General features: G+C 44.3%; 1 protein-coding gene across 1 annotated transcript in view; it reads right to left on the bottom strand.

The window, feature by feature from the left end:
- scarf2 (scavenger receptor class F, member 2) overlaps positions 1 to 17624 on the bottom strand; it is a 110822-nt gene that overhangs the window by 45597 nt on the left and 47601 nt on the right. The window contains exon 7 of the mRNA XM_073065722.1: positions 5151 to 5254. Coding sequence (XP_072921823.1) covers positions 5151 to 5254 — 104 coding nt within the window. The remainder of the gene's footprint in view (positions 1 to 5150; positions 5255 to 17624) is intronic.

Here is a 17624-nt window from a genome sequence, read left to right as displayed (position 1 = left end):
ACTGTGCCCTCTCATGCTAGCCATTTCAGCGCTGGGAAAAAGCCTCTGACTATCTACATGATCAATGCCTCTCATCATCTTATACACCTCTATCAGGTCACCTCTCATCCTCCGTCGCTCTAAGGAGAAAAGGCCGAGTTCACTCAACCTATTCTCATAAGGCATGCTCCTAAATCCATGCAACATCCTTGTAAATCTCCTCTTCACCCTTTCTATGGTTTCCACATCCTTCTTATAGTGAGGCGACCAGAACTGAGCACAGTACTCCAAGTCGGGTCTGGCCAAGGTCCTATATAGCTGCAACATTACCTCTCTGCTCTTAAACTCAGTCCCACAATGCACTGTATGCCTTCTTAACCAGAGAATCAAACTGCATAGCAGCTTTGAGTGTCCTATGGACTTGGATGCTGAACTCCCTCTGATCCTCCACACTGCCAAGAGTCTTACCATTTATACTATATGCTGCCATCATAACTGACCTACCAAAATGAACCACCTCACACTTACCTGGGTTAAATCCATCTGCCACTTCTCAGCCCAGTTTTGCATCCTATCAATGTCCCGCTGTAACCTCTGACAGCCCTCCACACTATCCACAACACCTCCAACCTTTGTGTCATCAGCAAATTTACTAAGCCATCCCACCACTACCTCATCAAGGTCATTTATAAAAATCACGGACAGTAGGGGTCCCAGAACAGATCCCTGAGGCACACCACTGGTCTCCGACCTCCATGCAGAATATGACTCGTGTACTACCACTCTTTGCCTTCTGTGGGAAAGCCAGCTCTGCATCTGAGATCTCCCCTCATTCTTTTAAATTCCAGTGAGTACAGTCCAATTGCACATGTAAGGCTGTTTGTTTAGTTTAAGTAATAGAAGATGTAGAAGGGATCTGGGGAAGATTTTTTAACTCAGTAAGTTATTGAATTTGGATCACATTGCCTGAGTGGGTGTTGAAGAAGATATTCTGACAATATTTTAAAAGTAACTAAACAAGCACTTGAATCCCTAATGCACAGAAGGCTGCAGACCAAATTTTGATAAATGGGATTAGTGTAGATGGGGACAGTATTTGCCATGGACATTGTAGGCCAAAAGAGGTGTTATTGTGCCAGTGTGACTCTGTTATTCAATTAATTCAGTAAAATTATTGAAGATTTTAATTGTGTTTCCTCTCTTGCAGGGAAGAAATAATGAGGGACCATTATGAAAGAATAGCCATCTCCATTTTAAATAGTACATCAGATGAATATTTTTAAGCAGAGAGTGATGAAAACGTAGAGCCAACTATTTGAAATAAAGAATGTACATATATTAAGGGGAGGTTAGACAGCAGAGACAAAGGCTTGTGCTGATTGATTGGACAGGAGGAGGCCCTATTGCTGGGGCAAATGCCCTATGTTTGCATCATGTAACTGTTGTAAAATCCTGTACATGGATGTCAGGGTGGAGATACATCTCTACCAAAGGAGGTGGAAGGCAGCCCATCCCTCTGCTGGCCTGCAGGTCACTCTTGGGAAAGGTGTAGCAGCTGCTTAGTCTCCCCATCCCCACCCCCTGCAATCATGGTTACTTGAAGCCATGGGAGCAGATGGTGGATGATCGTATGAGTAACTGGTGCATGTCACAAGTCCTAGTCATGCGGCCACTGACACCAGGCAGACAATCTCTGAAGGGTATTGATAATAGCCGGGGTCACCCATCTTGTAAAGACACTGCCCAGAAGAAGGCACTGGCAAACCACTTCTGTAGAAAAATTTTCCAAGGACAGTTATGGTCATGGAAAGGCCACGATCACCCATGTCATACAACATGGTACATAATGAATGGATGAATCCTGCATAAAGGTGTGCAGACATTGTCTGTGGACTGTGTCAGGAGTCTAAGGCAGTAAGTGATCGTGTGCGGACTTTCTAAGGGTAAATAAACACTATATATATATATGACACACACACAGAATGCTGGAGGAATTTTGCAGGCCAGGCAGCATCTATGGAAAAGAGTACAGTCAATGTTTCAGGCCGAGACCCTTCGAGAGTCCTGCTGAAGGGTCTCTGCCTGAAACGACGACTGTACTCTTTTCCATAGATGCCGCCTGGCCTGCTGAGTTCTTCCAGCATTTTGTGTGTGTTGCTTGGATTTCCAGCATCTGCAGATTTTCTCATTTGTGACGATATATATGACTGTGGATTAGGTGTGTTAGGGGAATGGATCTGATTGCCTGTATTCTCTTAGCTTGTATACAGACACACACACACACATTCTTCTTCTTCAGTTGTCCATCGAAATTGATGACGATGCCCACTCCTTTAACGGTGAGATCTTTAATGACTACAGTCTTATCCTAGACCCACAAGTTCTATTGCAGGTGGGACGTGTATATGTGGTAGTGGTGGTAGTGATGGCAACCATGGCTGCATTTCTCCTGGCTCTCTTCTGCTGTCTTCTGGTTGTTCTTTCCATCTCCAGAATGTGAACCCCATCCCTACACAGCTGTCGCTAAGTGTTACAGTCAGCATTAACATCCTCCAGGTCCTCGGATCTGATCTTGCACTTCCTTAAAGCATTCTTCATTTGATCCTTACAGCGCTTCTTCAGCTCTCCAGCTGAGCGTCGACCATGGTGTAGCTGGCCGTATAACACTCTGCGGGGTAGCCGACATGGGGGCATCCTTATCACGTGCCCCAGCCACTGCAACTGATGCTGGGTGATCATGGCCTCAATACTTCTGCAGTTGGTCTTTACAAGTATTTCAATGTGAGGCACCCACTCACGCCAGGTAATTCCCAGGATGCACTGGAGGCAGCTTATGTGGAAGTACTCCAAGGACTTGATGTGGCAGCTGTAGGTTACCCAAGCTTCACAGCTATAAAGGAGGGTGGTGACACAGTCCGCTTGGTATACGGCGACCTCTGTGGAGGGACGAAGGCTCCTGTTCTGAAAGACTCTATGCCAAAGTCTCTCAAAGGCAGCTGATGACTGTTTAATGTGGCTCTGGATGTCGTTGTCAATGCCGCTGTCCTCACAGAGAATGCTCCCCAGATATTTGAAAGATGGCACTACTGACAGCTTTTCATCACCAACAGTGAAGGCGGGTAGGGTGGGTGGGACACTGGTACTCCATTGGCAAACCACTTCTGTCTTGGTGGTATTGACGGTCAGCCCCATCCTGCTGTACGCTCTCACCGCCACAGCAAGGACAATCTGAAGATCCTCTGGAGTATGGGCCACAAGAGCACAGTCGTCTGCATACTGCAGCTCCAGGACCCGTTCTCTACGGAGTTTGGTGGTTGCATGGAGCCTCCTGATGTCAAAGAGGTTGCTATCTAATCTGACGTCCATTGCCACACCTCTGCTGTCCTCAATCTCGTTGTGGAGAAGCTTGGTAACATACAGGAGGAAGATGTTAAAGAGCACTGGTGCTAGCACACACCCCTGCTTCACCCCTGTGCGTACAAGGAAGGGCTCGGACTCTTGTCCTCCTATGGTCACCCGAGCAGTCATCCCATCAGGGAACTGGCAGAGGATATTAACAACTTTACTGGGACAGCCAAACCTGAGGAGGACATTCCATAAGAGCTCTCTCTACACAGTGTTGAATGCTTTGGAGAGGTCGACAAAGGCCATAAACAGGTCTTGATATTGCTCCCGGCACTTTTCCTGAAGCTGCAGGGCTGTGAAGATCATGTCGATCATGCTCTTGTTCTTCCTAAATCCACACTGCGATTCAGGCAGCATTGACTCGGTGATGTTGCTGATGAGCCTCTGAAGCATCACCTTAGCCAGACCTTTCCAGCAACAGAAAGGAGTGATATGCCCCTACTATTGCTGCAGATGGCCTTGTCACCCTTGTTCTTATAAATTACAGCATTTCTCCATTGCTGTGGGATGTTCTCGTCAGTCCGGGCCTTGGTGATGTACTGGTGGAGGGTACGCATACAAATGTACCCTCCGTTCTTCAGTAACTCGGCAGGGATATTGTCAATAGACACACACACACACACACACACACACACACACACACACACACACACACACACACACACACACACACACACACACACACACACACACACACACACACACACACACACACACACACACACACACACACACACACACTGCACTAATTGTCCAAGTTTGATACCTAACTGTTCCTTGTGTCTCCAGTGAATCACATCTGGGGTGAGCTTATGTACTAATGGTGTGTCAGGAACAGGCACCAAGTAACCGCACAGATTGCGTCAGGATGTACAGTCATTGGTGTTTCAGGAGGCAATTTGAGTAGGAACTTATCCAAAAGGAGTCTTCTGCTTGTCTTGGCTGAATAGGCTGAGTGACTAGTCAAGGGTCATGAGCACCATGTGACGGTACTGAGAGTCTAAGGAAAGAATATATGCTGACTGCCCGTGTAAGAACAGGCACTAGATGACTGGGTGCCTCCTTAAACACAGGCATTGGTTATATAGCTAAACAGCGTAGAATAGGCCCTTTCAGCACTTTGAGCCACACCACCCACAGCTCCCCGATTTAGCCCTAACCTAATCACAGGGCAACTTTGCAATGACTGATGAGCCTCCTAACCGGTACATCTTTGGAGGAGACCGGAGGAGCTGGAGAAAGCTCACGTATTCCACAGGGAGGAAAAGCCTATCCGTGGTGCCGGATGGATGTCTGTGAGCTCTCCCCTGATGTACAGGCACTGAGCTATTGTGTACTATCTGCTGAAACACAGGCACTGAGTTAGTGTGCTTCCAGAGAAACAGGCACTGTCTGATTGTGGGCACAATAACTGACCCAGTGTTAACTGTCTCTTGAGGTGCAGGCACTGTGTAACAGTGTACTGACCGTATCTTTAGACACGTTGTGTTTCTGTATTTGAACACCAGGTCTGGTTACCCTAGGAAGAAAATGTTCTCACTCTGTTCAACTGTTACAGCAACGATGAGTTTAAATCAACCTTGTAAGGCCTTTGCTCTGAAATGCGTCCAAGCCAGGGGTAACCTTAAAACAAACATTTCATTACAACTTCGAATCAGATCATAAATGAAATGCTTCACTGACATGGCAATTCCTTCCCTCATCTGTAGGAAAGGCTTCACTTTAATATTTATAAATAATTTTTCCTAAAACTCAGGGACACTTACCCAAAATGCACGTGCCGTAAACTGGGTCACAGTTGGCCTCAATGCATGGACAGGGGTGAACACAATTGGCTCCATAGAGTCCTGAGGGACAGGTCATGTTACATCTGGAAAAGGAAAGGGAGGGGTAAAGGGGTGGAGAAACAGGAGAATTGTTAAGTTCTTCAAGCAACTTCCTCTCAGCAGCAACAGAAGTTAGGTTGTCAGGTCATCCATTCCACTTCTTGCTCTGCCTACTGATCAGCTGCGTCCACTGAATCTCCATCACCCCTCTGCCTGAATCATTTTGTTTGTCCTGCCTGTTGCCCATTTTTCCTTGTCAGTGCAATAGGTGGCTTCATTCGAAGTTCAGGGAATTGAAATCTATGAGGATCTAGTATAGATGAGGAGGTATGGCCTGAGGTAGGTTAGCCATGATCATATTGAATGATGGGGCAGGCCTGAGGGGCCGTGGCTGAAATCCCATTCTATTTTTATGCTCCCTTTTGAACTCCAGTTACTGCCTACCAAACACAGTACGGCGAGAAGACATCAAGGGCTCTGAACAGTTTCAGTACTCCATGTTTATAGCAATCATTCAAGACACATCTGAAACTCCAAATGATGGACTTGACACACTCCCTGGGTTCACTTTGACACTGCAAGCCATGTGATACAGTGAAATAGCCTGCTCATTCACATTACACTCTCACACAAGGTCAGGATTCTCTTAACCACTATGGAAAGATTTCATGGTTCACAAAGGCTTCTGAACCTGATGTTGCCTTATCTGCTGAGCACTTCCATCACTTTCTGCTTCAATTGCAGATTCAAAGTTCGAAAGTCCAAAAAGTTCAAAGTAAATCTATTGTCAAAAGCACATACGTGTCACCAAATACAACTCATTTTCTTGCGAGCATACTCAATAAATCCATAGTAGAATAATAACCATTATAGAGTCAATGAAAAACCATAACAAACTGGGCATTCAACCAGTGTGCAAACAGCAAACTTGATTCGAAGACAAGTTAAGTTCATTGTTGAACAAATTCAAGTTGATTCCTGAACAGTCCATAAACATTACCTCATCATTCACTTTTTGTACCATTAATTTATTTGGTAGTTTATCATAACTTTATGTCCTTGCATGGTGCAGTTGCCACAAAACAACAGATTTCACATCATAAGACCATGACAATGCACCTGATTCAGATTACATTGTTTTATGCACAAGCACATAAGGTTCAATGGTTCAACTTAATATCAAAGAATGTGTACAGCATACAACCTGAAATTCTTCCTCTTCACAGACATCCACAAAACGGAAGGAAAACCCCAAAGGATGAATGACAGAGAAACATTAGAACCACAAAGCCCCCCTTGCACGCACGAGCAGCAATAAAGCATCAGCTCTCCCCCCTCCCAGCACTTGTTCCAGCAGAAAACATCAGCACCCCCCCCCCCCACCACCCACCATGCAGGCAATAGCAAAGGCCCTAAAGAGACCATGATCGAGAGTCGATCAAAAACCACAGTCACCCCAACAGCTCGACATCCCATAGGCTGACTCGCTCACTAGCAAGGGAGTATCACTCCTTCCACAGCGAGCGGGGAGGCTAACAGCTCACGGGTTCGCTGTTACAGCCTGCAGCATCGCCTTTATTTCGAGTTCCCCCGACTTGAGAATTGGCAACAAACTCTCTCTCACTATCAAGAGAGACAGAGGGAGAGCAACCCCTAGATTGCTGAGGATGTAGATGAACTCAAAGAAGTTGCCCTCTGGTGCCATCTTTAGCCCCCCCCAGAAGCCAAGGAATGCTGAAGGAGAGACTGAGGCAGGGAGGAGGTAGGTACACGTAACATATATACACACAGATGTAATGAAATACATAATCGCAGCAACGTTACAAACACAAAACACCATGTAAGACATTCTCAAGACAAGAACATAAATTAAACAAAAATTCAAACAAAAACATCCATTTTAGTACAAAGTGATCAAAGCGGTCATAGTGTTTCTAAACTGTAGCAGCATCCACCATCAAAGATCCTCACTGCCACCCAGACCATGCTCTCTTCTCACTGCTGCCATCAGGTAAAAAGTGCACATGCCAAAGGACTCATCCCAGCAGGTTCAAGAACAGTTACTACCCCTCAACCATCAGGCTCTTGATCAAAAGGGGATCGGAACACTCATTTTAGGACTCTTTTATCTTGTTATTTCATGCTTGATATTGATTGCTATTTATTTATTATCTACGTTTGCACAGTTTGCTTACAGTTTACAGACCCTGATGTTTACAGTTTATAGATCCTGTTTACAGTTACTGTTCTATTGATTTGCTAAGTATGCCCACAGCAAAAGAATCTCAGGGTTGTATGTGGTGACATGTATGTACTCTGAAAATAAATTTTACTTTGAACTCTGAACTTTAAACTTTAAGGTAATGCTGGGTGTTCTTGAACCTGGTGGCGTGAGACTTCAGGCTTCTCCACCAATGGTAGCAGAGAGAAACTGGCGAAGCCTGGAAGTGGAGATCATTGACGATGGAACTTGTCACAATGAGCAGATTATTTCTTGAGTTTCAGTCTAGCCACGACATGTCACCACTCCATGCTTCTGGTAACCCACATCCATCTGCTCCCTCCCACCCCCTCCCAACTCTCCTAAAAGATCCCAGCACAAGCACCCTATGATATTTTAGGGCACTAGAGCGCGTGAGGGGTTAGGTGCCTGCTAAAAATAATCCAGATTGCTCAATTCCAAGCTGCATCCAACAGCAGCTGCCCACTACAGAAACATCACAGTCAATTTTTGCAGCCAATTGTTTCATGAAAGGCTTCAGTGGAATTATTCCGTTTATCCAGCTGGAAGCAGAATTCCCTCAGAAGCCAAGGAATGCTGAAGGGGAGAGGGAGGAAGGGAGGCAGGGAGGCTGTAGGCACAAGTAGCATTAAACAGCAGAACCATTTATGTTAATGTCAAAACAGATTCCTGTCATGAGCCTTTTTTTTTCCTCTGGAGTTTCGAAAATGTTCCATTTTGCATTTTGGAAATCTCTGTATATCTGGCCCTTGACCACAAGAGTTAAGGAATCCGAATTTTAGTCGCTGAACGAAAAATATACAATGCTTTCAATACTGCCCCCTTGCTCCCCCTCCACAACTTCTCCACATCCTCCCCTCTCATCCCCCATAAAAAAAGAGAATGTTTTTTTTAAATCGCAATTCAGAATGTGGAGCAGTTCAGGAAGTGGCCAGATGCAGGCAATATTCCAGCTGGACTGTTTAGTGCAACATCCGTTCAAAATCTCTTTGAAGACTCAGACAGCTCTTGCATGCCAAAGCTAAATTAGACACATGAGCACAGCATTTTCCCTGCCCCCAATAACCCCACCGCCAACCCATGTTCGCCCCCCTCCCCCATCACCCACGCCCCCCCCAACCCTGGCCCCAGAGACGCAGACTGGAACGATCTGCTAGCACAGTAAGCCAACGCTCCAGTACATTCTAACGTACCTAACAGTCTGATACAGAGCCGCCTTTAACAAAGCTGCTAGTGGCTCCTTCATTTAAGTGAAACCACATGAAATACTGCAGAATTGCAGCATTGAACTCAGCCCTGAACTGATTGATAAGGGAAAATGTCTCAACTATCAGACGCAGGGCTGCGTTTCCGACAGTAAGGTCAAGTGTCAGCTTTCCTCACTGATTGCACTCTCACCTAGGGGTCAGGAGGTCATGGGTTCAATTTTACTCAAGGACTTCAACCCATAATCTGAAATGACACTTCAGCACTTCATCAACATCTGTCAAATGCACAGGTAGATCCATTCATGGGGCAGATACAGAGGAGTATCAACTACATATCACCAGTAAACAAAATTCCACTCAGACCATCGGTTCATCATAGATGGGTAGAGGATGCACAAAGGCATTTTATTGTTCAACACCAATTAGAACAAGAATCAGGTTTAATATCACTGATATATGAAATTTGTTGTTCTGCAGCAGCAGTAAAGAGCAAGACATAAAAATTACTTTACGTAAATGATAATAAATACATAATACAGAAGATGAGAAGTTTTCATGGGTTCCCTCCAAGAGGACCAGGACCTTCGTGATTTTTATAAATGACCTGGATGAGGAAGTGCAGGGATGGGTTAGTAAATTTCTGAAGACACAAAGGTTGGGGGTGTTGTGGATAGTGTGGAGGGCTGTCGGAGTTTACAGTGGGACATTGATAGGATGCAAACCGGACTGAGAAGTGGCAGATGGAGTTCAACCCAGATAAATGTGAGGTGGTTCATTTTGTTAGGCGAAATATGATGGCGGAATATAGTATTAACGGTAAGACTCCTGATCCTTGTGGAGGATCAGAGGGATCTTGGGGTCCGAGTCCATAGGACACTCAAAGCTGCTACACAGGTTGACTGTATGGTTAAGAAGGCATACAGTGCATTGGCCTTCATCAATTATGGGACTGAGAGTAAGAGCCGAGAGGTAATGTTGCAGCTATATAGGAACCTGGTCAGACCCCACTTGGAGTACTGTGCTCAGTTCTGGTCACCTCACCACAGGAAGGATGTGGAAACCATAGAAAGGGTGCAGGGGAGATTTACAAGGATGTTGCCTGGATTGGGGATTATGCCTTGTGAGAATAGGTTGAGTGAACTTGGCCGTTTTCCTTGGAGTGACGGAGGGTGAGAGGTGACCTGATAGAGTTGTATAAGATGACGAGAGGCATTGATCATATGGATAGTCAGAAGCTTTTTCCCAGGGCTGAAATGGCTAGCATGAGAGGGCACAGTTTTAAGGTGCTTGGAAGCAGGTACAGAGGAGATGTCAGGGATAAGTTTTTTATGCAGAAAGTGGTGAGTGCGTGGAATGGGCTGCCGGCGACAGTGGTGGAGGCGGATACGAGAGGGTCTTTTAAGAGACTCCTGGATATGTACCTGGATCTTGTAAAAATAGAGAGCTATGGGTAACCCTAAGTAATTTCTAAGGTAAGATGTTCGGCACAGCTTTGTGGGCCGAAGGGCCTGTATTGTGCTGTAGGTTTTTTTATGTTTCTAACCTTACCGTAGGGTTTGCAGGCTTGCGTGCGTCAATGGTCTGGCGAGGTATGTTGGCTGGAGTCAGGGCCTTCTGTTTTGGACTCTTTGAGGGTCACTCATGCCAAACAGATTAAAGGGTTGAGGCCAGGCTAAGAGTGGTCCACTGGTCCTCCAGGTTTGGGGTTTCAGCTCAGGGCTAACAACCCTGACTGGTCAAAAAAAATATTGTTACGGAAACAGCAATAAAGAATTCTATATTTGTGTGATAGAGATGTGGGACCTTCGTTGTTGCCCTAAATGCCCGTGGCGTAACAGGCAGCAAGTAAGTAATTTCATGGGTTTGCGGACCATTCAGGAATCTGATGACAGAGGGGAAGAAGCTATTTTTAAAACATTGAGTGTAGGTCTTCAGGGATGGAGATACATCTCTACCAAAGGTGCTCCTTCCCACCTAGCCTGCAGGTCATCCTTGGGCAAGGTGTAGCACCTGCTTAGCCGCCCGTGGGAGAAGGCAGTGAATGATTGAATCAGCAGCTGGTACGTATCACAAGTCCTGGTCATATCACCACTGATGCTAGGCAGACAATCTTTGAAGAGTATTGATAATGGCTGGGGTAACCTGTCTTGTAAAGACACTGCCCAGAAGAAGGCAATGGAAAACCTCTTCTGTAGAAAAATTTGGCAAGGACAATCCTGGTCATGGACAGACGGAGGACCATGATTGCCCATGGTAAATAATGATGATGATGATGATGGAGATGTGCGTCTTCAAGCTCCTGTTTCTCCTCTACTTCAATATAAAGCATGGGAGAGAGGGAAACAAATGAGGTTCACAATATAATGAGTGATTTTTACCAGACTGCCGAGCATTTCTTGAAGAAACAATGACATACATTAATCATAAAAGTTCACATACCTCCAGCTGGGAGATGGCACCATTGTCCAGTAAATGGTAATCATCAGAACTTAAGGCTCAATATATACACACAGAAATTCTGTAGAAGCTGGAAATCCAAAGCAACACACACAAAATGCTGGAGGAACTCAGCAGGTCAGGCAGCATCCATGAAAATGAACAAACAATTGAAGTTTCAAGCTGAGACCCTTCTTCAGGACTGAAAAGGAAGGGGGAAGATGCTAGAATAGAAATATTGGGGGGAGGGGAAGGAGGATAGCTAGATGATGATAGAAGCCAGGTGGGTAGGCAAAGTAAAGGGCTGGAGAAGAAGGAATCTGATAGGAAAGAAGATTGAACCATAGGAGAAAAGGAAGGAGGACGGGACCCAGGGGGAGGTGATAGGCAGATAGGAATAGGTAAGAGGCCAGTGTGGAATAGAAGAAGGGGGAGTGGTGGGGATTTTTTTACTGGAAGGAGAAATTGATGCTCATGCCATCAGGTTGGAGGCTGCCCAGACAAAATATAAGCTGTTGCTCCTCCACCCTGGGGGGGCCTCATTGTGGCACAAGAGGAGGCCATAGATCAACAGATGAACATATGTTACTCGTTAATGGTCAACAAAGCACATGATGATCACAGTTTGGACATACACAGAATAATTCTGATTTCTGGGAAAATTGGACAATCCAAACTGATGCTCCATTGTCATGAGGTTTAGAAAGTACACTGACCAAATCATTCACTAGGTATGTACATATTTACCCAGCTGGCAGCATAGTTAGTAATGTTTAACCATAAATTACTGTGAAACACTGGTGTTCCACTGGCTCGTGGACTTAGTAAACTCAAGTTAAATACACAATCGAGTCTGGAGTGGAACCATTCATGACTTAACAGGAACAACTCAACATGTCAGGCAGCATTTGTGGAGGCAAAAATGAGGGGCAGGGGGATTGAGGAAGAGGACAAGTATACAGAGTGAGACAGAAGCCAGTGGATGATAGGTGGAGCTAGATGGGGGGAGGGGGGTAATGATGAGTAAATGGAGCCAGTTGATGGGGGGGGGGGGGGAAGGAATGAAAAATGTGAACAGAGTAAGAAAGAACCTGCGTGGACTAGTGGAAACAGGAAAGGAACCAGTGGATAACCTGGTGTTGCAATGTTCCAATACGTCTCTATGGCAGGAATTATTACTGGAAAAGGGAACCGGTTTCCATACGTAGAAACAATATGTAAACAATCATGTAAACAATGGAAAAGAGGAAGACACTATTTATTTAAGTATATTTTCTTTATTGAGATAATGCGTATACTAGGCCCTTCTAGCCTTTGAGTGTGCCACCTGGTAATCCCTGCTTTAACCATAAGCTAATCACGGGACAATTTATAATAACCAATTAACCTACCAACCGGTAAGTTTTTGGACTGTGGGAGGTGAGTAGACACTTGGAGGAAACCCACACTGTCATGGGGAGAATGTATGACCTCCTTACAGGCAGCAGTGGGAATTGAACCCCGGTTGCCAGTACTGTCAAGCGTCTTGCTAACCACTACACTCCCATCCCACCCTGTAGAGCTTCAATTTATCAGTGTTCACAAGAATACATTAGGAAAGAAAACGTGATTGGTACTAGCTCCATTGCACCCATTTCATTCCTGGTTTTGACCTCATGCTGAGCATCTAATCTGTACGCTGCCTGACCTGCTGAATTCCTCCAGCATTTTGTGAATCTTGTTTTGAATTTCCAACATCTGCAAAATCTCTTCAGTTTATAACCTGTCTAATGTTGTTACAGAAGATGTTAGTATGTTAGATCTAGGTGTCAGATAGGCTATAAATTAGGAAGCTGTGGATTTAAATCCACTTTAAAGGTACTATTGCCTTATGTGCATTATCTTCTTCTCCAGAGTAGTACAATGATAAAAGCTTCATTCTTCATGAAACTGAGTTCTGATCTGTCTTTGTACACTGAATGTTAAGGAAACCTGAGGCTATTTTTAAAAAGCAGTAAAAAATTGTCCAGTCTCTTAAATAAACTTTGCTCTTCATTCAACCACCCCAGAAAGAGATGAACCAAAGTTCAAAGTTCAAAGCACAATTACTATCCAAGGAAGTAAACCATATACAACCTTGAGATTTGTCTCCTTACAGGCAGCCACATATCAAAGAAATCCAATAGAACCCATTAAAAAAAGACCGACTTGTAATTTAATGCAAAAGCGAAAGTACAGTAATACATGGCCAGTTAGTCAGCGTCCAAAGAGAGACAAAAAGAGTAGGGAAACATATAAATAATTAGAAATCATTTGCTGTGAATGCAGCTGTCTAAATAAGTGACGGTGCAGACTGTAACATCGAACCAGCAAACTGTTGACTCCCTCTCACTGTGGCAAGAACGATACCTCTTTCTCCCTCACTAGTGAGAGGGAGAGAATGTGAGATGTTGTCAAAGGTGCTGGGATGGACTGTAGCTTTTGATGGACTCAAGATCATGGTCTCTGGGAGCTTTGCTGTTGCTTTCACGGTGTGTGTGTGTGTGTGGGGGGGGGTTTGATGCTTTTGCTGAAGCAGGTGGGGGGAGTATTGATTCTTTTGCTGCTTCTCTTGTGTCGGAGGGGTTGGGGGGGGTTTTGAGGTCTTAGTGATTTTCTGTCTTTCAGTCTTTGGGGTTTTTTTCTTCTGTTTCATGGATGTCTGTGAAGAGGAAGAAATTCCGACAGTATTCTGTATACATTCTCTGAACCACTGAACCACTCGACCCTGTCTATGTTCAAACAGATCCTGGCTAATGTATAGTCTAACTCCAATTTGTCATCCAGAGCTCTTAATATCCTAGCCCAAAATTACCTTCAACATTTGAAAATGTAATCTCCCTTATCATTTATGAATACATTTTTGCACTGAAGAGTGGTGTTGGTTGTCTGTTGCAATTACATTGAGAACCCTCCTTTTGGGCCACTTGTACACTCAACGCCAGACATTAGTTGAACGTTCCATATCATTAGTCTGTTAAGAGTTACTATGGTCTTGTGGGACAGGAATCATATACAAGCAAAATCTAGCAAGAGGAGCAAGAGGCCTTCCCTTGGGAATCCTTGAGTTTTTCAGACCATCTGACTGATCAAGATATGCAAGCACTTACTGTTTTGTTTCTGATTTCCAGCTTTTGCAGTTTTTTCCCCCGTTTTTCCACTGTGTAGGAAGCACTTTGAGAATTCTGGAAATATGCTGAAGTAATGTGGAAAAGCATGCAGTTTCAAATGTTTTGACTTCTCATTTTGTTTATTCTTGCCAGAGAGTATTAACTATTAGCTGCTGTCTAACAGCTATAAGTTACATTCATGCAGAAGAGCAATGAAAAGATCCCAAGGGACTGCACAGATATTTACCAGTGAAAGGGGAGAGACCACAAGTGATGATGTGGACATTTGTCAATGCACTGTTAATTTGAGATGGCAGGGTGCAGATGACTTGGTGGAATACCAAGTTTTACAACACCACAGAATATACTTGACAGATTAATAGTTTAAGTTGAAGCTTATGATGAAAATAGGTTAGAAGTTCAGCAAAGAACATCGGGTTGGTGCTTTACAGCACAGGGGACCCAGGTTCAATTCCTGCCACTGCCTATAAGGAGTTAGTACCCTTGCCCCGTGACCGCGTGGGTTTCCTCTGCGTGCTTTGGTTTCCTCCCACAGTTCAAAGGCATACCAGTTGGTAGGTTAATTGGTCTTTGTAAATTGTCCCATGATCAGGCTAGGACTCAATCAGGGGATTGCTGAACGGCAAGGCTCAAAGGACCGGAAGGGCCTATTCCACGCTGTACCTTATAAATAAATAAATACATACATACATAAATGTTTAGCAAAGAATTTGGAGCCCACAAATTATTGTCAGCAGTGGACTGCCTCTGGTATGGAAGAGAGGTAGAGACAGTAAACCAAAGCATCTTCATAGATGAGTATGTGGAATACAAATGGGCCAGTGTTTACATCAATAAATTGTTCCTGGACTTGAGCCTTCACATGTAAGGCGGCAGGTAGCTGCAATTCATTCAAGGCTTAGATAAACAGACTGTCAAATAGGAAAGAGAAATGGTACCAAGTTAAGTCAGTGTCCTTCTTGCACATAAACAATGTTCTTGAGTAACCAGCAAAAATGCAGTCAAAAAATGACTGAACTGAGGATAAACTTTCTTGGAGTTGAGTATGTAGAAGAAAGGAGATAAGAGACTGCTCAAAAAGCTTTGTGTTTTTTTTTAAAGAAAAATAGCAATGGAACCGGAAATTAATGCCATATCACTTAGTAACAGAAAAGCAGCAGGAGGAATGGTGTAGTCAGCCAAATTCAAGGTACAGAGGAAGAGATCTATTGCAGTGTGGTCACAATCGATAAAGGATATGGCTTGTGGCTTTGGTCAGGGTGACTCTGATGCTGTGGGAAGCTCTCTACAGGAATTTGATGGAAGAATTGTGGGAGAGATTCATAACGAGCAGAAACACTCTCCAGTACATTTACAGAGTGATGACCAGCCAGAGGCTGCTGCGATATACAGGCTGATGGCATGTTCTTCCTTGTCTGTTGGTGAGGAAATCCATTTTAATAGTAGCCGCACGGCACCTGAGTAAAGGCCATTGGGATTGTTAAATTCGATGAAGTGACCACAACGGAAAGTGACTCATATAAGATAGGGGCAGAGCGAGCAATGGCAATGTTTCATGAATAAATTAGGTTTACATTGATAGAATTAAGCTGGGAGGGCAAGTACACTCATTATCCAAGAGCGAAAATGGCACAAACTTCCCATGGATTACAAAATATGAGATCTTCTCCAATGTAAAACCATTACAATAGTGGCCAAATCCTAACATGCAATTCTGAAAGCTTTGCAGTGAAATTCTGGTGGCAGTGAAGGTGCCTTCAAACCCACAGCAACCTTCATGCTAATGATCACAGTTTAGTGCAGGCTTCTCACGTTTTACAGGCCCAACTCATTCCAGTGATATCGTTTTCTTCAGCTTTTGGAACTGAGCTGACTCTAAAGACAATGAAATGGGAGGATTTTTCCAGGCTTCACTCAAGATCTCATCCCCGCTCTGACTTCATGAAATCAGGCCCCATCCTAATCACAGGGTGTCCAGATTCCCAGGAAGAGTCAGACAGACATTGTAGACACATGGATGTTGCAGGAGAGGACTCTAGAGGAATGTATGATGTTCTTCAGCACTCCAGATCAAAGTCACGAGCTTATGGATCCATGGATAGTACAATCCTGTGTGAGTCTCACACATAGTTGTCAGTGCGGCGTTGTGAGAGAGTTTGTAAATCTGGTAGGAGCAAAGGAAGTTGGGAACGGCGAGGGTGGAGTGTAGTGGAACAGGTGACAGAGAAGGAATTCCTGGGAATGGGGGTGGCGCAAGTGCAGACATGTCCAACCCTGAGAACCAGGCAAGGTCATTTGATTCCATACAAATGGCTTATTGATCATCACAGAATGTCTCTCTGGTGCTTCCCGCTCTTTCCCCTCTCCCTGCCCCCTTCCCACTCTCGGTCCACAATAGAGACCCATATCAGAATCAGGTTCTTCATTACTCACTTATGTCATGGAATTTGTTCTTATTGCGGCAAAAGTACAATGCAATACAGAAAATTACTACAGTACTCTGCAAAAGTCTTAGACACCCTAGCTATATTTATATGCGCCTAAGACTTTTGCACAGTACTGTAAAAGAACAGATAATCAGCAGAGACAAGATATTCAGAACCAGTGGGGAGAGTGCAGACATCCCACCCTGTAAAAACTCATTACAGGGAGGTAGCACCAGCACCCTCCATGACCCCATATTCGCCCCCCCCCCCCCCAGTCAACCTCCAAGGGTGTATGTATACAGGACATTTGATTATGGAAGAACACAACAATTTATTTGATCACATATTGAAACTATTTACACACATACATATATATTCCTTGTTGAGTATTTTGTTGGCAGTCTCAATGCTAATAGCTAAATGCTGATGCAAATAGCTTTTCTATTTCTTTTGCAAACTTTCCTCATACCGTGATGTGGCTTGCTTGGCAGATTTGAGCATTTTGCCGGAAGTCTCAACCTCATAGCAGTCTGTGTCAATGAATTTGTTAATTTTGCAAGACATCAGATTCACAATTATATTATATTATCATGGAGTCTTTTTTATTCTATTACAACTTTAAACAAGACTACAGGGAGTTTGGCCTCATCACCTAGGACATCCATAGCTCCTTAGCAGCCAGCCAGCTGGTTTAAATAACGTTAGCTATGCTAATGAACGAATGACACCTGTTAAACTCACCTCAACATGTCTGTTACAGTCATTTAACCCACCATGGGCAATAGAAAAGTCACTGCTGCAAACAGTGCAGCGAGCAACACTGTCATTATTTTTGACACCTATTAGGCAGCGGTAATAGGTAGTTAGGCAGCGGGTGAAGTACGTTTCATATTTTCTTTTCTTGGAACACTGCCATGCCACTGCAGGACACTAAACTGAACTGATGGACATTG

Source organism: Hemitrygon akajei, chromosome 14 (genome assembly GCF_048418815.1).
Source record: "Hemitrygon akajei chromosome 14, sHemAka1.3, whole genome shotgun sequence".
NCBI lineage: Eukaryota > Metazoa > Chordata > Chondrichthyes > Myliobatiformes > Dasyatidae > Hemitrygon > Hemitrygon akajei.
The sequence above is the reverse complement of the archived record's forward strand: the minus strand, read 5'-3'. Positions and strand labels throughout refer to the sequence as shown.